We start from the raw sequence: 27,051 nt of genomic DNA on the forward strand, positions 1-27,051 counted from the left end.
GCGACTTCTCAAGAAGCTGGTCATCATAGTTGATGGAGCAATAGGCAGGTAGAGCCAGGGGAGGAAGACGTCACCTGCTCCTGCAAGTGCGTCAGCTCTTCCAGGTTGTCCTGTAATTAGAACACAGTCATACATCCCCCAGGGCATCTCTCCTTCCTTCATCTCCATCCCCTGTTCCTCTCTTTCCCTTCCTCTGAGAAGCACTGCAGCAACCTGCTCTAACACTTTGTCTGAGGTGGTCAGCCATTGCTCGATTACTTCATCATCCCTTCTGTGTGGACTCGGACTAAATCATGTTCTCAACCTGGATAAAGTGATAATATATGTATTTATGGAGGCTATGAATATAAAAGGCATCGTATTAATATTGGAACCACTGAGTTAGTTTTTTTGCCAACAGCATTGTTTTCTGTTGTAAAGGCTTTGAGGTGAATAAATGTTCTCAGGTTTGCATATTGTATAATTCATCACTAAAACAAATTGACACTCCTCAATCATCACTCCAACATGTTTTAATTCATCTTAAGTCTGGGTTCACCCTGCCTTCAACTGCTTCTCCTCCCTCTTGTCTGTGTTCCAGGTGGTGGCGTATCACTACTGCCAGGCGGACAACACGTACACTTGCTTGGTGCCGGAGTTTGTACATAGTATTGCAGCCCTGCTGTGCAGAGCTCACCAGCTCGGTGCGTACCGGGAGCTGCTGCTGAAAGAGCCCCACCTGCAGAGCATGCTAAGTCTGCGCTCCTGCGTCCAGGACCCGATGGCTGCTTTCCGGAGGGGGGTCCTGGAGCCACTAGCTAACCTTCGTAAAGGTAGAAGAGAGTTTCCTAATATTCCAAAATGTTATGCTTGTAGGCGTGTTCTGTTCTGCATAAAAAAACCATCTGCCAAACAACTTTAATGACTGAAGAATTCATTTAATTTGCTGTTTCTTCAAGAGACAGCTTGCAAACATTATATGGCTGTCAAATAGGATTTAGATGTGTATGAAAATATTCATGGTTCAAGGGAAAGATTGTTTTATTCCTTCCCTTTAACTCAACCAGCTACCACTGAAAGTAACTGTTTAGGTGTTGGGAGCAGTGGTTGGGTAGATGATGAATCTAAGTAAAATAAAGGTTCTTACCGCTCAAACTCACTGCACCATTGAGAGACTGGAGTTTAGTTACTGCAATGAAATAAAGCAATTCTCTGTACTTTCACCAAGGGGCAGTTTAGTTTGATCTAATAATGTGACCTCACTGCACATCCTCTTACCTCCCTTAACTCCCCTGTTTGTGTGTTTCCAGAGCGTAAGATTGCAGAGGAGGACCACATCATCTTGATAGACGGGCTGAACGAAGCAGAGTTTCATAAGCCTGACTACGGGGACACCATAGCCTCCTTCATCACGAAGATAATTGCCAAGTTCCCCTCGTGGCTCAAACTCGTGGTCACTGTCCGGGTAAACTTGCTGGTAAGTACAAACTGAATGAAAACACATTGTGCTGAGCTTGTAATGTCTTACCACAAATATATACTATTTAAACTATCATTTACAGGTTAAACATTTCAAATTAACCTGCTTGTGTGAAGACAGAGGGTATCTCGAATGGCAGTCAGCAGAGCACATACCTCCACCATTGTCGAAAAATCCTTCACCTGATTGTCTAGTTCTTATGGTAGAAATGTAAAAGGGAAAAGGAAGTGGTCTGATAACCTCAATTATTTATTAATCATAAAACACAATGCAAGTGAAAATAAATTCCTGTGTCGATGTCCCTAAACCGCATCGGCCAGAAAACTTCTCAGGCCAAGGTCACATCCCTCTAACAAGTTAAATAAACCCAACAAACAAAGCATGGAAACACAACCTCCTCGGTGGAGATAATGATCAGTTGGTATGTTACCTTGGTTTCAGAATTCTCCCAATACAATTGTCAAACGTAACACTGTCAGTTAAAAACAGCAACAGACCATGAGTCAGACTGGCTGTCACTTCTTGATGCTCTTGCCTTCTTGACATCAGACACTATAGATTTTGACAGTTGTGAAAGTTGAAAGGTTGCACTGATCTGCTCCTCCTCGTCATACTATATATGTCTACAGTCATTTTTTATCATAGATATTCAAGAGGAATGGAAGTATCAGGAATCAAGAGTGCAGAACAGGAGTCAGTCACTTAAAACAAGACTAGCTCAGTGACACTAGGTCGACGAGTTACAGACATGTGCTGGGCCTGTGTTGAACTCACTCAGACAAAGACTGAGGCTCCTGTTTGCTTGATGAGACACACGACGGCTGATTTTTATGAGATTCTTTTCATTGCTGAGATGAAGCGCTGAACCTGGAATAATAATGTGATATTTGTCATCCAGAACTCAATTAATTAATACTCAGGCGGTGGCCATGCTGAGGGTAACGTCCATGAGTGTGCAGTCTGCTACAGCTGAGTCCATTTGTTGATACCCTGCAACTGCGAGAAAGGATTTCATTCTCTGGGAGGTTCTCTGGATGTGTTAAATCAATATATTGTAGCACTGACACTTTGTCTTCATCTGTTCACGTCTATCAATCCGTCAGTTTGCGTTTATGATCTGCAGGGATGTTCCAGTCGACAACATACAAGGCAATTTGCTTAAAATGTTTCTGTGAGGAGTGTAGGTGGAGTCTGACTGACATTTTTATGTTGCTGCGCTGGCAATGTCAGAGACATTATGTTTTCAGGTTGTTTATCTCTCCCATTCTCGTTATATATCCTGATTTCTCAGGAACACCTCAATGGAAATTCTTCTAATTTGGCACAAACCTTCACCATGGATAAACCATTGACTGTGTTTAAAGATGAACAACATTATAGCTCTTCAAAGCTGAAGCCAAAGCATATCAACCCCCATAATCCCTGACTCCTCCATGCTATTGCACAGGACAGGGACAAAAATAAAATGATTTCTGTCATTTTAGATTGTTCGGCTCGCACCAATAAATGTTTAAGTGAATTTTTCATTAATTTTGGATTTGATTACTTATTTGATCCTTTAAAAAGAAGGTGAAACATCACAATTGACATCTGAGAATGTGGAACATTCGTTTTGGGGATATTTTAGCTTAATTTTTGGATTATGAGAGTAAGTGGAGACGTGCCATGCATCTTTATGTTTAGTCTATTGGAGAAACTGATAAGTAAAGGTATAAAGGTGAACTTCACTGGGATATCATGATGTTCTGCAAAGGCACTTCTTTTCCAGCCATTATTTACCACAATAACTCTGGAACAGAAAGGAAGGTTCCTGCAACTTGTCAGCTGGAGGAGGCAAAACAACCGAGGTGGTAACTTTAGTAATTGGAAGCAATTTGTATCGTAACCTCTGAGCTCTAGAGTCAGTTTTCATGTCACAGTGTCTGAGGAACCTTTTGTAGATTAACAATGGACAAGCCAGGATTGTTGAGGCTGTGGTAAGGAAGGAAGGAAGAAAGGAAGCCTTGAAAAAACATTCTCAGTTTGTAACAACAGAACCATATTTGTGAGCAGAGGTGTCATGAATAGTGTCACAGTTCTGGCTTTTGCTTGCAAAAACTAATATCTGGCATATCTGTGAGGTGTTGGTAGCACCTCACCCATCTTGTGGATTATGATCAGTATATTTCATTGACTCTTGGTTGTGTGTGTGTGTGTGTGTGCGTGTGTGTGCGTGCGTGTGTGTGTGCGTGTGTGTGCGTGTGCATGTGTGTGTGTGTGTGTGTGCGCGCGTGTGTGTTTGCAATACCTTGTCATGATAAAAGAGAGAAGTGTTATCTCACTGAGGTGATGCTTCTCTAGCCTCAGACAGGCAGGGGATAGGAGGATTAAAGTGCATTGATTTCTCCAGCCCCCAGGACATAGATTGAAATGTGAGCTTTGGCTCAGACCTCTGGTCACCGGCTGTCCTCTACCTCATCCATCCCCTGCCTCGTAATTCTCACTCTCCCCGATCCGTTTTGCTGTAGACACATTTCCAACAGTAACACGCTTCTGCTTCGGCCTGATAGCTCGGTGTTGTGTTGGCTTCCCTTCCGCTTAAAGACTCTGATAGTAATCGCAGACGAGCACATTTTTATTGAAATGGCAGGTCTCGATGCTTTTGGGCATAATTATTCTGTTTGTATGTTGTGGTAATGAGAGATACAATTCATACCGCAGAGACTAACGAGAAAATTACTCATTGTTATGTCTGAGATTCAATTTGGATTTTTTTCTCATTGTTACAGAAGGAAATTGAGCATCATGGTTTCTCAAATAAAACCGACTGAAACGTTTTTATCCTGTGTCTTCCATAGGAGATCACCAGCCTTTTGCCGTTCTCCAAGATCTCCCTGGATGACTTCAATGACAACAAAGAGATAAGCAACGACCTCAACGCATATATCCAGTACCGTATCAATGGCAGCAAAGAAATCATGAACAATATCAGCCTGAATGGGAAGGCCGATCCCATCACCGTTGGCAAGCTCAGCAGCCACCTGATCTCCCGCAGCCAGGGTTCCTACCTGTATCTCAAGCTCACCCTGGACCTGTTCGAGAGAGGCCACCTCGTCATCAAAAGTGCCAGCTACAAAGTGGTGCCCGTCTCGCTGGCCGAGCTCTACCAGTTACAGTGCAATATGAAGTTCATGACCAATTCGGCCTTTGAGCGCTCGCTGCCCATCCTCAACGTGGCGCTCGCTTCACTGCACCCCATGACTGACGAGCAGCTGTTCCAGGCCATCAACGCCACTTTCGTCCGAGGCGAGCTGCCGTGGGAGGACTTCCAACAGCGCATGGAGCTGCTGTCGTGCTTCCTCATTAAAAGGCGGGACAAGACGCGCATGTTCTGCCACCCGTCCTTCAGAGAGTGGCTGGTGTGGAGAGCTGACGGAGAGAGCACGGACTTCCTCTGTGACCCAAGGTCGGTACTCTGCCTTTTAATGAAACGCAGTAACTCAGCATCTCTACTTATAGAACTGTGGGTCACTATTACAAGTCTGCAGTCAGGCTAGTTCCAGGATCTTGCATCTACAACCTGCAGTAAAATATAATTTAATACGTGATGATAATTACATGGCAGTAGAGAAAAATTATTCTCAATTTGACTTTTAATCAAAATGTCCCGACTGTATGTTTGAAGGGACTGATTGAAAATCTGCCTTTTCACTAAAAATAACAAGCACATTCATGTTTAAGGATTAATCATTTGCTCCTCAGGTTTTTACCTCTCAGTGTGGTTCTGAATTAGTTATTAAGGATGTGTGAATCAAGGCTGCCTGTTTTGGAGGCAAAGTAAACTGACAAGAAGGACTTAGTGCACAGAGTAAGTCAAATGTTCGGTTCTAAATTTGAGGAGAAAGTGAGATTGAGTTTTGTTATGCTCCTTCTCCACTGGTCAAATAACCCACTAACACCCACTGACGTCTGGCTTTTCCCTGCAAAGGGAGTGGATATAATCTGCATTCACTCCCGGGTCAAATGACTGCAGCAGACATAGCTTTTAATTGGCTCCGGCTCAGACACCAAGAGAAACAAACATGACACTTGGGTGAACGCGCAAATTTGGCGAGACATCGAGTTGAGAGAGCACCTCAGTTTCCTCAGCATTTGTGATGTCAAGCATGACTCCCCTGACCTGGGGGGAAAAAACCCAGAAAGGTTAACTCCTCTACTGGCAATGGGAAAGGAATCAATGGCCTTTGTAAGCGGGTTTACCTGCGTTTAAAAAACCTGCGTTTATCCACTAATTTTGGTGTAAAAGAGGTATCTGTTACCTCATGGGCCTGTTTTTACTAACGTCCCTGTTCACTGAAAAGAAACAGTAGAAATTGACCTACAAATCAATCATATAGAAAAAAAGACTACAACATGTTGTATGAAAATGTAGGCCTTAACAAATCACATAATTTTTACTGTAATCTCTTTACTTTTTATTGATTTTACTGTGTATTCCACTTACATTCACGTTTTTATACTTAAATCTGCTGGATATGATCATAGTTTCTAGTTGTGCCCTCCTTCCTGTTCATCATGCTTATAATTTTTTTGTAGTTTTACCAAATTTTATTTACAGATCCTCCCCATGCACCTCCATTAGAGGCCTAAGTCATTCACACTTAATAAATTGGACGATGTCACTTTTGCTCGCCGTTTTCCTCACTGCTGCTCACCAGTATCACCTCTGCTCACACGCTGGTGTTCGTACATGGACCAGAGGCAAGCTTCGTATTTTGGTCATTCACAGCCGTCCAACTCTGTCATCACAAAACAAAGGCTCGAGAGTCTGGCACAGGGAAACGCACATGCACACAAAAAGCTCGCTGTACTGCCTCTTGTGTTCGCCTGAGCACGAACAGAGAGAAATTCTTAACTAGATCAAAGTGATCTGCAATCATGCATGTCCTTTTAATGAAGTCCTGCATTAATTAGCGCAATAGTGTCTCTGAGTGAAGACTGAGAGGAGAACCAAGGGGTTGGACACTCGTTCCCTCAACCGTCTTCACGACAGTGCCAAGTTGCTCCTCGTGACCAGGATAAATAAAGTAATTTAATGTTAGGCGAGGCAGATGAACGCCAAAGGCACCAGACGGTTTCTGATCCACAGTTAAACATGAAGCTGAAAATCATATGGGAATTTTTATAAATGTTTAAGTATGCAACAAGTGAATTAACATACGTTCCATACTATATCCATATGTGGGCTACATATTCTGCTGTACAGCTGACTCTCTTCTCTGTTTTCTAATCCAGGACCGGCCATGCTCTCATGGCTTTCATGTTGTCCCGCCAAGAGGGGAAACTGAATCGCCAGCAGACCATGGAGCTGGGACATCACATCCTCAAAGCACACATCTTCAAGGTACTGCTACTGAAACTATACATACAGTCTGCATTCCTCTGTGGTTGAAATCCATCCCCTCATGGAATTTCATGGCGTTCACTCTCTGTTCATGTGTTGTGGATAAGCCATGGGATGTGAAGTCAAACACTGACAGCTTGTGCAGCTCATGTTCACTGATGTTATGTATGCATTCATATATGCGTGTGTCTGTCTGCTTGTGTGTGTGTGTGTGTGTGTGTGTGTGTGTGTGTGTGTGCAGGGCCTGAGTAAGAAAACAGGTGTGTCATCCAGTGTGCTGCAGGCTTTGTGGATCAGCTGCAGCGCCGATGGCCTTTCTGCAGCTCTGGCCTCCCTGAGGAACCTCTACACCCCCAACGTCAAGGTACAGATGTTCTCCAGCTCGTGTGTGTCACATGGACCTAAAACTATCAGCCCCTAATTAGATTAGATCAATGCTGATTGGATAATGAAAATCAATTAATGATAGTTTTGAAATGTCACGTTAAAATGTTTGCGGTCAATATAAATAGAATCCTCTGGGGGTTATGACGGAAACTTCTTGCTAATGAATCAAGAAAGATTTATAGATTACTTGATTAATAAAATGATCAATAGTTGCAGCCTCTCTCTCCAGTCAAAATCATTTTCTCTAAAACTCTTGAATCAGACTTCACAATGATTAGTATGCAAAGTGTTATTAGTGACACCATTAAATGTCCTCCCTGATTGCTTTTGTAATTGCACAGATGACAATCAAGTTGTGAATCATAGGAAATGTCACGCTCTGCTCCTCACTCATACCGGTGAGAGCTCAGCACAGACTAACAATTGAAACCACCATGAAAAGCAGCATAAAGATCTTCATTTGCTCTGACTGATGCATCTTGATTTATTGGCCTCTGCTCGATCCGTGGGCTTCTCTCGTCTGTATGGACAAAAGCGACTGTCATTGTCAGTCAGGTAAAAGTGCAAATGAATACGCATGTAATTATACCCAGTCCCATTATCCAAATGGACTGTGAAAATAATAGAGCTTGAACTTTTCTCCTTCAGCTCCAAACTTTTCTCATATTAGTTGTAGCTCTTTAATCCATTTTTCATTTAGCACATCGAGGATTTGCTGTTCCCTCACATTGCCAATAACATTTCATATGAATTCATATTTTTCCGCCTTTGCATCCTAAATTCCACCTTTTCCACTTACCATTAATTACATTTTTTTAATTACAATACATCCTATATTTCTTTCACTATTTCCCTTTTTCTTCTTGCTTATGTGTCTTAATAAGTGAATGTCTTTAATGTATAGTGTAACGATAGATCTAGGGCAGAGGAGTCAGTGGACTGCGGTCTGGATCCAGACGCCGTTCTATTTACACCAAGACCTATAACTGAAAATGTTGACAGAGCATTTAAATTTTAACTGGTGCCACTTTTCTAGCCGTTATGGCACTGGTTGAGCGTTCCGGGAAACTCGCAGACCACTTGTATAATCATTTCATGTGAAGCCTCTCAGCCAATCGTACCTGAATGAGAATGAGCATTCTGAGTCATGTCGTTGAGAGAAATACACAGATCAGGGAGAGACAAGAGAAGTTAGTCAGAGAAAAGTAAGAAAAGTAACTTCACATGATGTGCTCTAAATACAGAAAGGTAGACATAAAAAACCAGCAGGGCAGTTTCAAACCAGTACATCTCGTATGTTCCGAAACCGTGCTGATTGTTAGAAGCTGCGATGTGAAACAACAGGACATCATCTCAGCCTAACTTTAAACAAGCCAGAGCTCAGTTCTCTCACTGAACAAGAAAAGTGATGGTGCGATACAAGAGCTAAAGAAAGAAAAGCAGGTGTTAAAGCTAAGTGATGTTAAGATGTGTTCAATTTTTTAGAAAATTGGTTATATATATATATATTGTATATAATAATATTATTATTGTAATTATTCTAAAGCTGTCTATTATGTATTTTTTATTAGATTACTTTTTACTCAGACATGTATAGTCTAATATTTAAATATATAGTGCATTAAGTGTTAGTTTGACAACTGACATCGTGTTCCAGACTTTTGCTCAAGACAAATTTCTCTATCTGGACCTCTCTGAATTTTAATTGAATACCCCTGAACTAGGGTGTGTTTGTCTAATGTGAGTGATAAAAGACCTAAATGTTGGCAGGACTCCTCTGCTAACACACTGGATGCCAATCGCTTATTTGGACACAATAAGAAGAAGAAGAAGTTACATGAAAGAAGCTGTTAGATCTAGTTTGATCTAATATCACTTCCATTTAGTGGCTGAATTTCTGGGCTAATATAGTCCGTTCCATGTTACACGTAGTGATAAGCCAGTTATGTGTCACGCGCTGGCCGGGCATTCTCCATTTCATTTAAGCAACAAGGAAATTTAAAAATGTTTTGAGGAAATTGGAAAGTAGATAACAGATTTAATGTGTCCCAGGGGGAGAAAATGGGAAATGCAAGGACCTAAAAGGTCAGTACAAGATGAATGGGGAACAAAAAAATTTATATATTTTAATATATCAGATAATTATTTTTTCTTAAATATAAACGATTTAACTGGCTGCTCTATTTGTTTAGTTAATAAGATATATTTGTTCTTGGATACTTTTTGTTTAATGATTAGTTTCTTCTGGAGGTCCACACAGTTGACGCACTGCGATTATTAACCAACTGTTCACCATAACACTAATTAGACAAATGTTCGTCCTCTGCAGCTTCTACCTCCCAGATTTATTTTGAAGCAGTGAAAAACGTTCCTCTTTCTCCTGGAAAGGCTTTTACTTCCAAATAAAGTATCGTCCCTATGAGCAAAATTATGTAGCATCGTTCTTTTTCATTAGCGCTTCCGTGGTGTTCCATCACTTTCTGTCATCTTCATCGTCTGCTCGTGAGTTATTGTGTTTAATATCGCTGGAAGAGACACTCGCAGAATGACCTCGTTCTGTCCTCTGAGAAAAAAAAACAAACAAAGAATGGTCGTTAATTTATTCCAAACAGGATCCAGCAAATAACACAATTTAATTTCCTGTTGTCGGATACTCATTTGGCTCGAAGCTTGTGTTTGACTAAGCATTTATTATTGATTTCCTCATCATGGACCAGAGTAACACACTTAATAATTTCCCATCAGTAGAATGTGACCACTTCATTTGGTGTCTGACCTTTGCTTGGAGAAAATCTCGAGATTAGGCCAAAGCTGTTTGAGCTTTTGCAGAGAAATAAATTACAAATTTATCTTAGAATCGGAGAGCATGGTTCTGCTGTTTAAATTAGTCATTATCCATATCCACTCTAAATCCCTAAAAGTCAGAAACTACTAAAAATTCACTGCCGTAGAAAGTAGTTTCACCCATGAAGAAGTGGTGGAATTTCTTTAATGGCAAACTCATGCTGTTAAATTGAAGTTAAGATCCCTTTTTATAGATACCTGCACAGTAATGCATTTGTGTAATGTTGTCAAATAGTGTGGAAGAATTGTTTTATCTGCCTTCAGGGAAATTGTAAGATGAATACTGAGTGCATAACGATTCACATGGTTAAACACAGACGGATTTTGACCTTGAAACTGCAGCAGGGCAGTCTCCTTTTTCTTCACTTTACCAACTACATTAATCTTTATTTCAGTCAACATTAAAATACATATTTTCTGGTGTTTTGTTATAAGCGGGCGTCCAATTGGAAATAGTTTGGAGCGACAACAGGAGCACAGATGGTCGAGTAATGCTTTGATAACATTGTTCCAACTCCAGCTGAGTGTGTTTTCACTTCTGTACACTCAGGTGAGCCGTCTGCTGATGCTGGGCGGGGCCAACGTGAACTACCGCACCGAGGTCCTGAACAACGCGCCGGTGCTTTGCGTCCAGTCCCACCTCGGTCACCAGGAGATTGCCTCTCTGCTGCTGGAGTTTGGCGCCAGCGTGGATGTGGTGTCTGAAAATGCCATGAGCCCCCTCTGCTTCTCAGCTGCTGCAGGACACCTGGGAATCGTCATGCTGCTCAGCAAGAGGGGGGCAAAGGTGAGGGAGCCGGATTTTTGATTAACCACCTACTCCTAAGGTGCCATGGTGATGCAGTGCTTAGAACTGGCGCCTCACATCAAGAAGGTTCCCGGTTTGTAGCCTTTCTATGTGGAGTTTGCATGTTCAACAGTGTCTGCGTGGGTTTTCTCTCGGTACTTCAGCTTTGTCCCACCGTCCAAAAACATGCAGATCGGGGTTAGCATTGATCGGAGACTCTAAATTGACCGTTGTGAGTGTGAATGTGAGTGTGAATGGTTGTTGTTCTGGCCTCTGATACCCTAGCGACCCGTCCAGGGTGTACCCCAGCTCTCACCCAATGCCTGCTGGGATTGGCTCCAGGCTTTCCTCACGAGTCTCAAATAATAAGTGGTAATATAATATAATGGATGGATGGATAATGCCCCTTGCTTCTATAAATAAAGATGAGTTAGGAATAATCTTCTTTGTCCTCACAGAAATTAAATAGTCACCTGCACAGACTTTACTCAGCCACGTGGATATTTGCGGTGATTTAAACATGCTGCACCTTCACCCGAGGTGTTGGATGTATTTTCTGGGTCCCCGTGCCAGAATAACCAAGAATCCTGTGTGTCTGCCAGGTTGATCACGTGGATAAGAGCGGCCAGTGTGCGCTGGTCCATGCTGCTCTTCGAGGACACCCAGAGATTATCCAGTACCTGCTGGAGCTGGAGTGGAGCGCCGAGGGGCAGCAGCAGGACAGCGCTCTGAAGAACAAAGCTCTGCAGCAGGCTTTGATAGCAGCCTCCAGCATGGGACACACACAGGTATGACTGACACACATTTTACTTTACACTTTCCAGTCCCCTCATGTATAAAAACACTTCATGAAGCTGAAGATATGATAAAGAAACGCAGGTGAGGTTTTTATGTCCTCATAATGAAACCATAGCTTTTAACAAAAATAAATGAATTTGAAAGAGAACTTGAAAGCAATTCTCTCGATGTCAAGCGAGAACTTCTCTTCCTCAGTCTGTGTATCTGTCACTCAGAATCTGTGCGTTTGCCCCCCTGCTAGTGCCATAGATTTAATTAATTCTGTGGAAAAAGCTGCAAGAAAGTGAGTAAAAAATGATTTGATCTGCCCAATTATTTAGATCGGTTCCAAAATTAATGGGCGGATGGGTCATTTCCCAGCCCTTCACAAAATGGAAACAAACTAACAAACAAACAAATGCAGATGAAAAAACATATGGTCGATAGAGGAGCTTTCTACTGACTCCCACATATATAAACACTATATAGTGCAAAAATGAAAGACTTACTGAATTGAAAGCACAGTAGCACGACCCTTAGCCTTTCCTGTGTATTTTCACAGCAACAAGAGCAGATAGAAATTTCAATTAAATCTGAGCACATCTTTCCCTCAGTAAGGACGACTTCAAGTTAGAAGTGTTATTTGGCCTTGTATGTTTGAAAGCAGCATTCAAGGATCAACCACAGCGCACTGCCTTTTGCTGCCCAGGTGCAATTTAGGCTCAAGGTTTATTTTGGCTCCCTCATTAGCTGGAATGGGATCCCGAGGCCCGGCTTAGAATAACAGAAGTGGGCCAAGCCAAGCTGTCAACCCACATATAGAAGGAGACCCCATTAAAGTTCAAGTATTAATCAGATTGTGCTCAACTCACCTAACCTCACAGAGAGGTTCAGGCAGCGGCGGTGCTCTCGTCTCGTCTGCTGTGATTAATTAGTAATAATTTGCTCAGGCAGCAGTATCTGATCTTTTTTGTTTTTGCACGTTCCATAACCTCTTGAAGCCTTATTTGATATCTTGTTCTAAAACAGTATGCCATTAATCTAGGTTTCTCTTTTGGCAGGTTGTGAGCAGCTTACTGGCTTTGAGTAATGAGCACGCTGTGCAAATTGATAGCCACGACACTCTGTGGGGAGAGACAGGTATGTTTTCATCCATCTTTTTGCATTACATGGCTCTGCTGTCTTCTCACCTGCTGGTTTAGCATTCTGGACCACACTGCTGTGGTCTCACAGACTCGGATCTCTCTCCTCCACAGTAACGCTCTCAGACATGCCAACCGTTCCAAGTTCTCCTCTGCTGTACTTTTCTGCTAAAAGCATTACTTATTGTGGTCATGTGGGTTTCTACTCAAAGTTTGGTCAACACAGCATTTCCTCTGAACAATCATTTTCCAACATGCTGCTGGTATTTCAGATACACTATCCCTCTGGTGCTCTGTGTTAGGATGCTGCCAAGAGTTTGGGCATTTTTGAAGTCTCTCCACCATCTGCTGTATGCATTGCTAGTCATATTTAGGTTTTGCAGGGGGTAGTGCAGTAGAATTACATTTGGAACAATAGACTTTCACTTTAACTTTATGCATGTAGGTGGTGATTTTAGTTAAACCATTTATCTGAGACTTCTACAAAGGCTGTGCCAGATTTAATAAAAAAGATGACAGGAAGTGAGAGACTTCGATGAAGTAAAGGGTAATTTGAAAGAAAAAATAATCCAAGTTTTCGTGAAGAAAGTCTTAATATTACGAGGAGAATGTTGTAATATTGCAAGAAAAAAGTAATTGAGGCTATGTGTCATTTTAGAGGGGAATATTAGAAGGTTTTTTTATAAAGATTTCACAAATCACTGAATACTTTCCTCTTTTGTGGAGGAGGAAATGTTTGGCAGTGGTCGACAGCGAGGCCATCGTTGGTTCTGTGTGATATCAAAGAGGTTTCATTTTTCTCAAGAGAGAATGAGATTAATAATCAAGATTTTGGATCCAGCAGGAGTGAAACTCCAGTGAGCACAGCTTCTCCTTGCTACTTATTTCCTATTTGTTTTCTTTATTGTCGTAATATTAATACTTTATTCTCATTAAATGATTAATTTCTTCTCGTAATATTACAGTTATTTCTACTTCTTCAGCATGGCCTTAATACTCTGACAATCAGGATTAAAAGTCATTGGCAGCGAGGCTGTTGTTAAAGAGCCTTCTGAGATTGATTTAGGTAATGGTGCAAAAAGCCATGTGGAGCAGCAGGGAACAATATAAAGTCTAAAAGCAGCAGCAGGAGGAGGTGACGATGGCGGCCAGGTGTAACACTGGTAACATGAAAGCTGAATAAAGTAGCACAGAGCAGAATTTAATTTGACAGAAATCGTGGATTCCTGTGGAAGGATCCAGGCATCTTGATTGATTTGTTGAAGTCATTGCAGAGGTGATGTTCTGATGAATGCACTCAAGTACTAAATATATTTCTGATTCATTATGTTAGTGTGAGAGACATGTAATGTTCGAGCTACAGTTTTTTCATGATTTCTATGGAGAAATGGTTTGAAAATGTTTGAAATGGTTCATCTCATCTTAAGTGTGAGTTTTATGCTGCGAGTTCAGTGATCTGAGCTATAAATGTTCAAATCGCACCTCTTCTAATTTGACAGCAACCTTGATACTTTGATGCTTGTTTGTGCACCGTCATACCAGAATAGATAAAAAAAAAGAAGAATTATAATAATAGTCTCTTTGTGTCTTTCTTAGTTAAAAGCCAGCAGCGTTTATCAGTCAAAGTTTGGTGCTGCTCCAGGAATGTAGGTCAGCCTATTAGTGGAGAGGCTGTCCACAGCGTCGTTAACGGGCGCTCGTGCCCTGCTAAATGACGGAAGGCTTTTAGACCTTATTACTGTCCCTGACACAAAGAGTCGTCACTCTGAAATATTCCTCTATACAACTGTTGCTCTGTTCCCACTGATGTGACTAGAATCTGTGTTCTGGTACAATAGAAACACCTGCCTGCTCCATTTGGAAAACATATTCCCGTTTTTTAAAGCTTCGGTTCACATTACTGAACCTGATATGTAGCTTTGCTGCAAAACCAGGACCCGTTGACCACTGGTATAAATATTAGTAATGATACTCTTGCAATGGAGCCACCTATAGCTTGAGTCCAGTTTACATCTCAGCTCTGTTCACTCATAACTTCTGACGTCATGGAAAGGTAACAGTACAAAGTGCTATGCTTTGGCAGCGACCTCAAACAAAATTACTACCAAATTCTATATATTTGGTTATATGTGTGTTTTATTTTTTAAGTATAGTTATTTATAATGAGGTTTATGGTTAAACATATATATTAGGCCTCAGGTACGTGTCTTCGTCATAGTGGTTTGATAACGACATCTTAGGAATAATTTTTTTCGTGATATTTTCTGATGTGAAGGTATCAGAAATGTTTTTCTCTTTTAATATCTGTCTTGTTATTCACCCACAACTCGCTCAGGCTTTCTCCCAAACCTTTGACATGGCTGCATATTTTCGCCCCCACCTATTAATCATTTAAAGTGAGATCCTGGCTCATCTTTATTCATGTAGAAATAGGTTTGTAAATACAATTATCACCACAATGTAGATTCTGCCCCCAGGGTTGTGTTTTAAAAAGAAACTAACTGAATATCTAGTTGTGCATCACAGATAGAAATGCAGCAGGGCAGGAGCTCACTACCAGCAAACAGCATAAATGATTTTCACTTAACGATTCATGAAAACTCCGTTTCACCTCAGTTTTCTGCCTCTCAGCGTGTAGGTTTAATTTAATAATCCAGACTGTTAGTAGCCGATGCTCTGATGCAGAGAATACCAGAACACAAAGTTCCTGAAATATCCACTGAAAAACTGGCCTTTCATCGTTCTCTCTGATTAAAACTTCCGCCAATAATCTGTCTCTATCTCACATTTAAAATTCAGTGGAATATTACATCTTTATGCAAATTGACCCAGGGTCTCTTCTGCTTAAATAGAGGCAGGCTCATTGCACTGCACATCTGTGCAGGCTTCATCTTTTAAAATCCATCGAAGGATGTAAAGCTCCTCTTGTTATGTAAAGAACGCTTATTTAACTGCAGACAATCATTCTCATTATTGTGAACACGCAGCAGCAGCAGCAGGATTAGTTTAAGGCAAAGAGAATTGTTTTCTGTTGAAAACGTGAATTTTTACATAAATCAAATATCATTTTATTACATTTTTGGTTTCCACCCTGTGGTATGTACAGATGAATGTTGACCAGTCTGTTAACACAAAAATCAATATATAACATCTTACAGCAAATGTTTATCACTAGTGGCACTTCTTTGAATGGAAATAATCAATTTAATTGGAAGCATACATATATATTTATGTTTGAGTCAGGATCTATCATCAGTTTGACTTTGAGGGTAGAGTTCTCTCTTTACTTATCTGTGTAGTAGAGTTTGTGTGTTTATTAGAATGGCTGCCCACTGCCATTTATGTTATTTTTATGCTTTTGTGTTGGCAATAGTCATGGCTGTAGGCATTATGTTTTCTGTTGGTTCATATTTCCGGAATACAGACGTTTGTGCCTCTGTCCGTCCAATTCTCAGGAACAGTTTGAGGGATTTAGACTGAAAGATGGATTCATCAGATTTTTGTGTTCACAGGTCATCTGTATTTGAATGAGAAGTGGCTTCTCTCCTGGGTTTATTTATCAGTGTTATGAAGAAGAGATTCTGAATTCCAGACTGTTATCATGCTTGTAAAAAAGGAAGTGGAATTTACGTGATGAAATGATTCTAATTGTCACAAACTTTCCGCTCATGAGCTGTTAATTGCTAAGTTAATTTCTGCTTCATTAATTTCTCGCTCTCATTGTTGAACACTGAATCTCGAGTTTGTTTAACAGAGGTGACGGCAGAGCAACGTGTGCTCTGTAAAAAAATATACACTCTGCTACATCTCCAGGCAAAACAGGTTTTCCATTTTACAAATCACAATCAATGTCTCTGTGTTGCCTTTTATAAATTGCCTGCAACCTTTTGTAATTGACATGTTTGGCAATTATTGAACCATATGTAATTGAGTCATTCATGAATTTAACCCTGGGAATAATGTTAGACCCTTAAGCATTTTTTTAAATTAAAATCTCAAACTGAAATTTCATTGTTATTGTCGGTGTGATGAAGTTTCGTCCAGCCTGGTGGTGAAATAGCATTTTTTCTGATAGTTATTATTTAGAGGCTCCTCCTCAAGACACTGTCAATGCAGATATGAGGGTGAAGCTAGAGGAGCAGGCAGAGGAGAGCTGAGTCGAGGCCGATGAATAGTTTAATGTAGAAGATGAGATAAATGAGACAGGATTTTATTGATAATCCTGAAGCAGAAGAAGTCACAGCTTGTTCTCTGCAGGTGTGTTGAAGCTGTGATATAAAGAAATATGTTGGTGAGATAACACTCATGTATGGAATAAATGTGATATAGCAGGAGGATGTGTGACTGGCTTAAATGCCTATTTCACACTCCATGACTTTAAGCCTGATTTTCCACTTGCTGACAAATTGTGGAACTCAGTCAAAAACCGCAGCTCCTTTTCATAGGCAATCACCAATTGCTGTGTCAGACTCTTCAAAAACATGAGAAAAAAGGCTCCAACTAGATTTCTAGTCGCTAAATATCTAGAATTGGAGACAAACTAATCAGAGTAGAGCAGAGACACTAGTCAATGGATTCTCCTGATGAAAGATCATGTATTTATATGTTGTATAAAATCACAATGACTGCAATAGAGTTTGGAAAAACCGACACAAGCCTATTGGGAATTTTCTGGACCCCGATGGCAGCTGACGTGTTGAGCCGGGTTTGGACAAAAGGTTTGAAGTGATATTCCGTTTTGGGTCGTGTCAGTCTCGTCGGTTGGGCTGTTGTTTTACACTAACACAAACAAACACAAGCTCAGTGCAGCTGACATAAACTGCATGCGACTCCAGTCAGGTAGTTTTCTCTCTGGCTCGGACGGGTTCAGGCAGAGAAATCCAGCCTGAGTCGCTCTGTAGACTCCAAGACTCCCGATCACAAGGCAGCAAGTTAAGTTGTGTGAACTGCAGAGGTGACTCGACAACTTTGAAAGTCGTGTAGTCTGAACTTGGAGAATGAAGAACTTCTAAGAATTCAATGAGCATCATCACAGCTGTTGATAGTACGTCTATTGTTCCCCAGAACCATCCCAGGTGCTGCTAATGCTTCTCCCAGGAGCACAAACAAGAGACTAAGTTTAGCTGCTCCAAGTCATCGTGCTTCGCTGTGCTGCTTGTTTAGGAGATCCATATTTTGAGCAGATGGAGGGTGGGGTTGTTTGGCTCTCGGTGACTGTTCATCCAGACGGATGATGTCAGTCAGATACGGCACCGCCGATCTCTCTGAGGTGAATGTGCGAGCAGCGCTGTTCTGATTCTCGCTCTGTTTGTGCAACCCGCTCTCGCTCAAAACCGACCCATCTGCCGCCGCACGTCAGCAGCCGCAGATTAACTGTGAGCATCTAAACATTTCAAGGATCTGTCTCTGCTTTCTCCTCAGACTACAAGTGTAAATTAACATTGTTTCCCTTTTTTGTTTAAAATGCATAAGACACAGAGTTAATTCTAGTTAATCTCGGTGTGAAAAAGATTGAAAATATAAACAAAAATGTTTGACTTTGTTGTGCAATGTTCGCCTGCTGATGCATAAAATGACTGATTCCTCATCTCTCTATATAAGACGTGTGGAGCTTGAGGCATGAATTTAATGACATTAATAAGCATAATAACATAACTGTCTGTTTTTAAACTCAATAAGAGCCAAACATTTCTCTGCTCGTCTCTTTCTGGGAGAGAATGGAGCAGCACACATGTTATCATGTTCACTTCTGTTCCTGCTTCTCAGTGACCTCTTCAGCTGAGTGTTGTTAAGTGAAATGGTTTAAATTCCACTTTTATTTCACTGTAACATGTTCCTGTGTCTGTGTCCCGCTCTCTTCTCTCTTAAGGCTTGACAGCGGCTGCCGGTCGGGGGAAGATGGAGGTGTGCAGCTTCCTGTTGGAGCAGGGGGCGGTGGTGCAGCAGGTCAACCGGCGGGGGGTGTCTCCTCTGTTCTGCGCCGTCAGACAGGGACACTGGCAGGTGAGAGAGGCTTAGTGGCGTGAAACAATTCCACTCGACATTGTTCTGCTACTGAATCTTCTTCAAACAACCTGTGTGAACTTTCATTTGTAAATAATATCTGTTCATCATATGTTTTCTGCTCTGACAGATCGCAGAGCTGCTGCTGCAGCATGGTGCTGACATTAACATCAGTGACAAGCAGGGCAGGACCCTGCTCATGGTGGCAGCCTGTGAGGGTCACCTGAGCACCGTCGAGTTTCTGCTTTCTAAAGGTGAGCGACAAAAACATCATCACCAGCACTGCAGGTGACCATTAGTCTCATTTTTAATAGTGTGGTAAGTGCTTGGCTATTGCAAGGTTTCCATGGGGTTTTAAATTATCTGAATTTTAAGCCTTAAAGTGTTAAACACATTAAAATATTATGTGCTAGGTGATAAATATGTTGAAGCAAGTCTCAAGTATGTCAATGTTTTTTAACGCTGACATTATTCCACTGCTGTCGCACTTTAAGATTAGTTAAAACCCTTAAAATCTGGCTTTTTAAAAAATTATTATGAATTGTGAGATTTCTGCAGAGATTTAAGTATCAGTATAGATGTTACTTAGACAAAGCACAACATAAATGAAAGATTTCATGTCCACCTTAAAAAAATTAAAATTGAATTTTAGAGTGAATTGTGTTAGTGGCATACTTTGTCTCCATGTGTTGTAGTTCTCTCTCAATATTATAAATATGAGCACTCTGTAATAATACGACAAACAAGACCAACGTGGAACTTTAGTTTGTGAGAAAACAAACTTTACAAATTGAAGGTTTATGTTCTAACAGGTTACTTCACCTTATCTTCAATTATGGAAAAGTGTATAATTCGTGGACTCTGATATTCTTTCATATCTGTCGTAGTTGACAAAGCTCTTGAATTTCTTTCGTTGCTGTCTTAAACAGGTCTTAAATTTAACTTGAACCTTCTGTTTCATTTGTCTTGTAGGTGCATCCTTGACTTCGATGGACAAGGAGGGGCTGACACCCCTGAGCTGGGCATGTTTGAAAGGACAAAAGAACGTTGTGCAGTTTTTGGTGGAGAAAAGTGCAGTCATTGACCACACGGACAAGAACGGACGAACTCCGCTGGACCTGGCTGCCTTCTACGGAGATTCAGAGATCGTGAGTGACATGAGTTGAGGCTTGCCCAACACTCACCATGGGAGCACTCACACATGTAAACAGACAAACTTCATTTAGCCTTAACTGAGACCATTCCCTGTTTTGTACTGAACACACATCGTTCCGCATTAACCACACTCTCCACTGTCAACAGACACAGTGCGTCTTTAACTCTCTGCGCCCTCACGTAGGTCCAGTACTTGGTGGAGAGAGGAGCAGTGATAGAGCATGTTGACTACAGCGGGATGAGGCCTCTGGACCGGGCCATAGGTTGTCGGAACACGTCGGTGGTGGTGACCCTGCTGAAGAAAGGGGCAAAGCTGGGTGAGAAGACAACTCAAAACTGTTTGCAGTTACGGAAATGTTGGTGTTTTGGTTTAAAAGAAGTTGGGAGAAGAAGCTACTGACTCAGACGTAATGTCTATTTTTGCATTGACAAAAATACTAAAAGTGGACATCTCTGTCTACGTTTCCTGCATGTATGGCTCTTCTTTTTCATCCTGACGTTTGCATTCTTCCAGTTTTGCGTCTGTCGCATGTTAAAAACAACATCAACACGCCCACTCACTTGCTGTGAATTTTCTGGACCAGGGAGCTGGCAGCAAAAATGCCTGAAAATGTCCAGAGCAACTGACTCAGACATTTGTGTTCTCACATACAGCTCCTCCAATAAAAGTCTCTAGTGTAGCATTTATTACTCTCAGTATTTTGTGTTGTTTTTCTGTCTCAGCCGCTGTCATGGTGCTAAGAATAAGCTCAGACAAATTTTGTGGAATGTTGTGGAGGAAAAAAAAAACTCTGCCTCCATTCCTGCTTTTCAATCGTGTGTGTGTGTGTGTCCATCCTCTCCCTCGTGCTGCAGAGCTAATTTAAGAATGTGACTTATCATCTAAATGACATTCTTAGAGGTATCTGGGTCTGTGGCTTATCTGCGCTGCACCCTGCTGTCTCAGAAAAATAAAAGTTAGACCTTTTAAATTTCCCTTCAGCACAGTTAACACAGCCTGCATGCATTTAGTGCCCAAATTACACGGCCATTTTAAGCTGAGTGACACGTAATTGCACATTGTCACGCCTCACTTTTTTTCCAACACATTTTCATTTCACATCAAATGACTACTCTTGTTGTCAAACCTTTTCTCCTCACTCACTCTTTCCCTCCCGACTCTCTTTCTTTTTAACTGCTTTCAATAAAACTAAGGCTACAGAACGTCTCCTTACGATCGATCAGGTACAATCTTTAGGTAACTTTACCTTGTACCAATTCCCAGAGTATACAGCGACCGTCTGTTGGTGACAATTACAACATCCTTAACCCGTCTTTCTTCCCTGCTCTGCTTTCCCTCTCTTTGCCAACAGGGAACGCTGCTTGGGCCATGGCGACCTCCAAGCCTGATATACTGATCATTCTTCTTCAGAAGCTGATGGAGGAGGGAAACGTGCTTTACAAGGTAGTGTGACTTATCACAGAGCAAACTGCACTGTAGTTATTAAATGTTTCTTAGCTATTCTTTACTAAAAGAAAGACAAATGTAGCTATTAGAAGAGAAATATCAGATATTAGGACTGGGCGACTTTGCCAAATAGGTTTATTTTCCTGTCTTCCTGACATTAGTACAGCCGGCCCTCAAACTAAAAGACCTCGCTCTTGAATTAAAGATAGGAAACATCCTCATCACTGTTATGATATTCATAAGCAATGTATCAATATATATTGAACCTTTCTTATATTGCTATTGCTCACAATTATTTTGCGATAATTATTATTATTGTTTTATGGCCCTGACCTATCCGATATCATTTTTCATAAGATATAGAGCATTTTACAACTTAGTTCATCATAACATAACGACTGATCTTCAAGCTCAGTGAAATGTAGAAAATGAATGGATGTGTATGTTCCGCACTGTTTACCAAAGGAGCCATTATCAATGCCTGACATTAAACAGATAGAGTTTTATGGCAGACATTACAAACCTGTCAAGTGTAGTGTGTGCGTGTGTTCTGTGTGATTGATGAGAATGTAGCGCTCAAGCCAGAGAGCATCTATTGCATCTGCTGAATCCCCTGCCTCTCTCTCCCCTCACTTCTTCCTTCTGGTTTCCTCCTCTTCCTCGCTGCATGTGGTGCCCTCCATGTGTCCTTCAGAAAGGGAAGATGAAAGAGGCGGCCCAGAGGTACCAGTACGCCCTGAGGAAGTTTCCTAGAGAAGGCTTTGGCGATGACCTGAAGGCGTTCAAAGACCTGAGGGTCTCCCTTTACCTAAATCTCTCCCGATGTCGCCGGAAAACCAATGTAAGCCTCTCAAGAGACCCTCACACTATTTTCTGTAAATTCTGTAACCAGGATGATTTGAGCATGTGTGGGCAGGGAGGCTTACCAGTGTTCAGATGGTCGCAGGGAGGAGGTGAGGAGGAAGCTGCACATGGGTACCGGGCAGTGGACTCAAATCTCAAATCTTCTTGGGGAACAATTTTCAGCTCCTGCTTGTGTCCGCCTGTCCGCTCAGTCACAGTTAGGTGTGATGAGTTTGCTTTCAGTTGCCTAAGCTATAAGGTTTTAGGTATTCAACACGATATCTCAAGAACGCCTCAACTTTGGTAAAAACAATCACTTGGATGAACTGATTAGATTTGGGTTGTCGAAGGTCATGGTGGCCTCACAAAACAAGTCATTGGCCTCTTGAACATGATCACAAGTCTACCTATAGGGAATTTCTTCAGATATTGACCAGTTTTCACTTGGACTCAAAGATGAACTGATAAGATTTCAGTGGTCCCGGTGACCTCATGAGTCTTGAAATAGAATGTATGTAGACTGAAGCTGCGCTGCCCGGCAGAGACAAGCAACTGCAGTGTATAGTTACAGTGATGAAGTGAATATTAGAGACTGGAAACTTGAGGAGGATAGTCATTTTTAAGCTACTGTGACGTTAAATTGTCTCTTTTAAATAATTGTTTTTAACAGAAGTCTTAGCCGAGCAGGAAGACCTTTGTAATAAACCAGCTGTTAATGTGATAATCAGCTGCAAACACGTAGGAGATATGAGCAGTTTGTCTGCTGTTTTTCTCCAGAAACACCTGCTCAGGTATTTTATTACATCACACAGGTTATATAAAGTGTTGGTGAGATGTAGTTTGGGTCAGATTTGATTATTACTCAGTGCTTGAAATGATCTGTGATACAAAGCAGACATGAAACTGTTTTTATGGTTTGACCTTGAGAGATAAATTCTGCCCTCCAATCAATAAACAGAACTAATAAGAAATAATTATCATTAATAACAAATGTAAACGTTATTTATATTTTAAAATGTTAATATCTCTGACTGAAATCAAGCCTTATGTTTCATTTTAATACAAGGATCAGGATGTCAAAGAAAATGTTCACACGTTTGTCTTGTGTACAAGGCTTTTCACCGATTGGCTCCTCCGCCTTAGTTCTTCTATCAAGCAGAAAACCACTGATGATGGACACACTGGGTCACACACTGGGTCAGTGGTAAGAGGGGATTGAAAAGTTTCAGGACGAACTTTGGTCAGAGCAGCTTTCTCAGTTAGAGCAGCTCATACTTAGAACAGTCTGCCAACATCCATCAGAGACTGTGGTACATTTCGTTCATTTAAAATGAATTTTAAATCATGGTTGAAAGAAAATCAAGTGTGTGACCATAAAATCAAGTGTGTGACCATACTCTGCAGATTCAAGCAGCCTGAGTGTGCTTTTAGGTTATATGTTCTTTGTTTTATGTATTGTTGTACTGTTTTTAACATTATATGTGTTCTTATGAAGTGTGCGTGTCTAATTTTGTATTTGTCCTCTGTAGCTGTTTTCTCACCTGCCCAGCGACTGTAGTTGAAATTTAGCTAAACTGGCTCATTTACAGAATTGTTTATTGATGAGCATTGTCCCTGTAATTTTGTATTCATATAAAATGTATTCATTTTCCTCATCCTGCAGGATTTCGGGATGGCTGAGGAGTTTGCAACTAAAGCACTGGAGCTGAAACCCAAATCCTATGAGGCCTACTACGCTCGTGCAAGAGCTAAAAGAAGCAGCAGGTAAACTATTCAGCACAGCCCGAGACCAGCGTCGGTAGTTGTAGCTTCTGGTGATGAATATGTTCTGGATGTGGTGACCAGGTCTTTCTCCTCTCTGATCACAGGCAGTTCGCAGCAGCCATGGCTGACCTGCACGAAGCAGCCAAGCTGTGCCCCAATAACCGAGAAATCCGCCGTTTGCTGGCTCGAGTGGAGGATGAGTGCAAACAGATGCAGCGCTTGCAGACCAAAGGCGGCCTCGCTGGAGCTGCAGCGGCTTCTAACCAGGCGTCAGGAGGCCACGAGTCTGACCAGGAGCAAGATGAAGGACAGGACGAACCCTCAGAGCACAGCCTCGCCAGGAGCGTGGAAGGCCAAAGAGACATCCTGGAAGAGGAAGAAGAAGAGGAGGAGGAGACGGCAGCACCCGCTCATCACGCCAGGACAGCTGAAGCATGCTGGTCACACAACAGTCACTCCTACAACAGAGTCTTACCCTCGGAGCCTGTCAGCAACAGTGTGGGACATCAGAATCAGAGTCAGACCCCCAGCTCACCCCCAGGCCCCGGCAGGCTCCCCCCTCACCGGTACCCTCGAGAGCACAGGGAGGCACTGGCCCAGCAGGGCCTAGTTCTGCAGCCGACCAAGCAGGCCCAGATCGTCAAGACCAACCAGCATATGAGCTCCATGCAGGCTGGGGCCGTGGGGGGTCGCTCAGGAGGGTCCAAATCTCAGTACGCTCCCTCCAGTCCGTTACCCAGCCGACACATGTCTAGCATGCTGAAGCCGGGACCAGGCATCGACATCAGCCCTCTGCCTTCTCCGGCTGACGAGCCTGTGTACGGTAACCGCATGTCGCTGGCAGCAGCTTCCACCTCCATGGGTCACAGTTTTGAAAACGAGAGCCTCCATTCGCCGCAGGTCTCATATTCATCCTGTAGCAGCAGCTCAAAAGGTGTGGGGCAGGACAGGCTGTCTTGTCACTCTGTTTCCTCTCTAGATGCATTGGCCTGCTCGGGTCCTGGACTCCAGGTGAACCACCTCGACATAGGAAAGGAGGGCATGTGTGGTGCAGGAGGATCGCAGGGAGGAGGCAGCAGCAGCAGCATGCATGTGTCCAGCTCCACCAGCAGCCTGGCGTCCAGCAGCAGTCTATCAGACAGCGGCAAGCTGGGACCCGACGTCCGCACCAAGACGAAGCACAGCCAACAGCCCAGCTCTGCAGCAGACTACAAACCCAGACCCTTCATGGGCGTAACTGACAAGACGGCTCGCTTTCAGCAGCTCCTTCAGCAACAGCAGCAGATGCAGCCGCACCTCGGCCTGCAGAGCCACCAGAGCCTGCAGTCTGCCGGCCGCAGCTGGCTCAACCACTCCTCCGACGGGCTGGTCTGTCACATGTCAGCGATGGGCCTGCAGCCTGTCGACTGCGAGCCGCCTTACGCCAAAACAGTGAGCACTTACCAGGAGCAGCACAAACCTCCGGCACCTCCGGGTGCTATGACGATGAGTATCTTACAAAACGGCATGCACGCCAAGGAATTCACAGAGAAATTCTGCCAAGCCGCCAACTGTTACAAAGAGTCCAAGCCAGCGCTGGCTATGCCGCACACGTTCATGGACAGTAAGCCCAAGCAGCCGGGCTTAGTCCGAGATAATCCTGCCATTCACGTAGCTTCGATGAAACCAAAGCGATCTTTTATAGAGTCGAACGTGTAGAGATGTTTGTTTTGTCTCTCGTACAGTCCATAACGCACACACATACTAGCAAAAATCTAAAGTGGAAAGGTGGATTTAATTTTTTTAACCCAGCCCCAGACAGAATACAGTCTCACTTTTAAGCCTTGTTAGAAATACAGTACGCAAGCTGTTTGATTCCCTGTGTGGACGCAGGCCGCGGGCAGTGTACCGAATGCTCCAGATTTCTCTCCTCCCAACCTGTCGCTTGTGGCTGTCGGCTCGTTTCATGACACGTCCGCCATCGTTCAGCCGAGCTGGAGACGTTGCACTGAAGGAAGTATTCGGACGTGTACTGTACAGTCCTCACCAAAACAAAACGGTGACAGTGAGCACTTTATATACAGTTAGGCCGCTTAAACAACACTTTCAGTTCCAGCTTAATGTTATTACGGAACAGTTCTGAGTGAATGGAAATTGAGCTTTGAACTGTGTTCATTACGTCCATGGTGCTGAGAGAAGTAAAGAAGAGGAAGTCCTCACTGAAGGTCAAAGAACGTCTAAAGGACGGGCATTCCTGTGTTTTACGAAGGATGTTATAGATCCTTGTGTATATTATTATAAATAAGTACTTTTCCTTCTTTTCAGTGAAGGTCTGTGTTCCGTGTATTGACAAGTTCAGACTTGCGTATTTTGAGTTTTATGCACATTGTTGTTCAAAAGGTGTTTAAACGTTCTAAAAAAAAGCATTTGTTAAATATGTTTGTACATTATATAAATCTCCATTAACATTCAACTGAAATCCTATTCTGTACCTGCTTGTTGTTGCTGTCTAGTTTAATTTATTTACAGCGCCGATGGCTTGGTTAATTGTAAAAGCAATATATTTTATATAGTTATTTTTGCACAGCTACTAAGTCATTTTCTGATTCTCGATAATGTTGAGTTTAAGTGCATGCTACAATTGCAGTTTATATTTCAGAGTATAAAAAATCTATAAAAAACAGAAATGGTTTTGGGGTTTAGTGCCATCACCTCTATTTTAATATGTACATTTAATGCAATTGTTTCCATGGTTTCAGTATTGTGAGCTTTATTAGCTGTGATCACATACTGTAATAGAACATTACTGCCATAGCCATCATGGGAGAGAGAAATAAAAGACCCTCTGAGGAAAAAACACACAGGTCTGCTGATTATTATTCGAAAAAACACAAGACTGCTCAGGCCAAGAGTTACTATTAGAATCTCAGTTTATGAAGCAGGACCATAGACTGTATATAAAGATGGGCGACACATGTCTCCCCACTATCCAGAAATGTAGCTCAATTATCCTGGATACGAACACTGCCATCTTGTTTATATGGAGCCAGAGTCTGGGTGGTCGTAATCAGGGGGAAGGAG

At 42.2% G+C, this 27,051-nt stretch overlaps 1 protein-coding gene across 3 annotated transcripts in view; it reads left to right on the forward strand.

Annotated features, from left to right (window-relative positions):
* The window catches only part of tanc1b (tetratricopeptide repeat, ankyrin repeat and coiled-coil containing 1b), a 105,907-nt gene extending 79,078 nt beyond the window's left edge, over positions 1 to 26,829 (forward strand). For 2 of the 3 annotated variants that reach the window (XM_035174010.2, XM_035174011.2), the window contains exons 11-27: positions 581 to 812; positions 1,290 to 1,456; positions 4,297 to 4,904; positions 6,734 to 6,842; positions 7,084 to 7,206; positions 10,624 to 10,860; positions 11,463 to 11,648; positions 12,699 to 12,777; positions 18,649 to 18,782; positions 18,913 to 19,036; positions 19,755 to 19,930; positions 20,122 to 20,254; positions 21,132 to 21,161; positions 21,290 to 21,381; positions 22,079 to 22,225; positions 23,891 to 23,991; positions 24,096 to 26,829. In XM_035174010.2, the coding sequence (XP_035029901.1) occupies positions 581 to 812; positions 1,290 to 1,456; positions 4,297 to 4,904; positions 6,734 to 6,842; positions 7,084 to 7,206; positions 10,624 to 10,860; positions 11,463 to 11,648; positions 12,699 to 12,777; positions 18,649 to 18,782; positions 18,913 to 19,036; positions 19,755 to 19,930; positions 20,122 to 20,254; positions 21,132 to 21,161; positions 21,290 to 21,381; positions 22,079 to 22,225; positions 23,891 to 23,991; positions 24,096 to 25,689 (4,272 nt within the window). In that variant the 3' untranslated portion in view covers positions 25,690 to 26,829. The remainder of the gene's footprint in view (positions 1 to 580; positions 813 to 1,289; positions 1,457 to 4,296; positions 4,905 to 6,733; positions 6,843 to 7,083; positions 7,207 to 10,623; positions 10,861 to 11,462; positions 11,649 to 12,698; positions 12,778 to 18,648; positions 18,783 to 18,912; positions 19,037 to 19,754; positions 19,931 to 20,121; positions 20,255 to 21,131; positions 21,162 to 21,289; positions 21,382 to 22,078; positions 22,226 to 23,890; positions 23,992 to 24,095) is intronic. The other variant, XM_035174012.2, reaches the window with a different exon arrangement.
* The last annotated feature ends 222 nt before the right edge of the window (positions 26,830 to 27,051 follow it).

This window comes from Hippoglossus stenolepis, chromosome 13, assembly GCF_022539355.2.
Source record: "Hippoglossus stenolepis isolate QCI-W04-F060 chromosome 13, HSTE1.2, whole genome shotgun sequence".
Lineage (NCBI taxonomy): Eukaryota > Metazoa > Chordata > Actinopteri > Pleuronectiformes > Pleuronectidae > Hippoglossus > Hippoglossus stenolepis.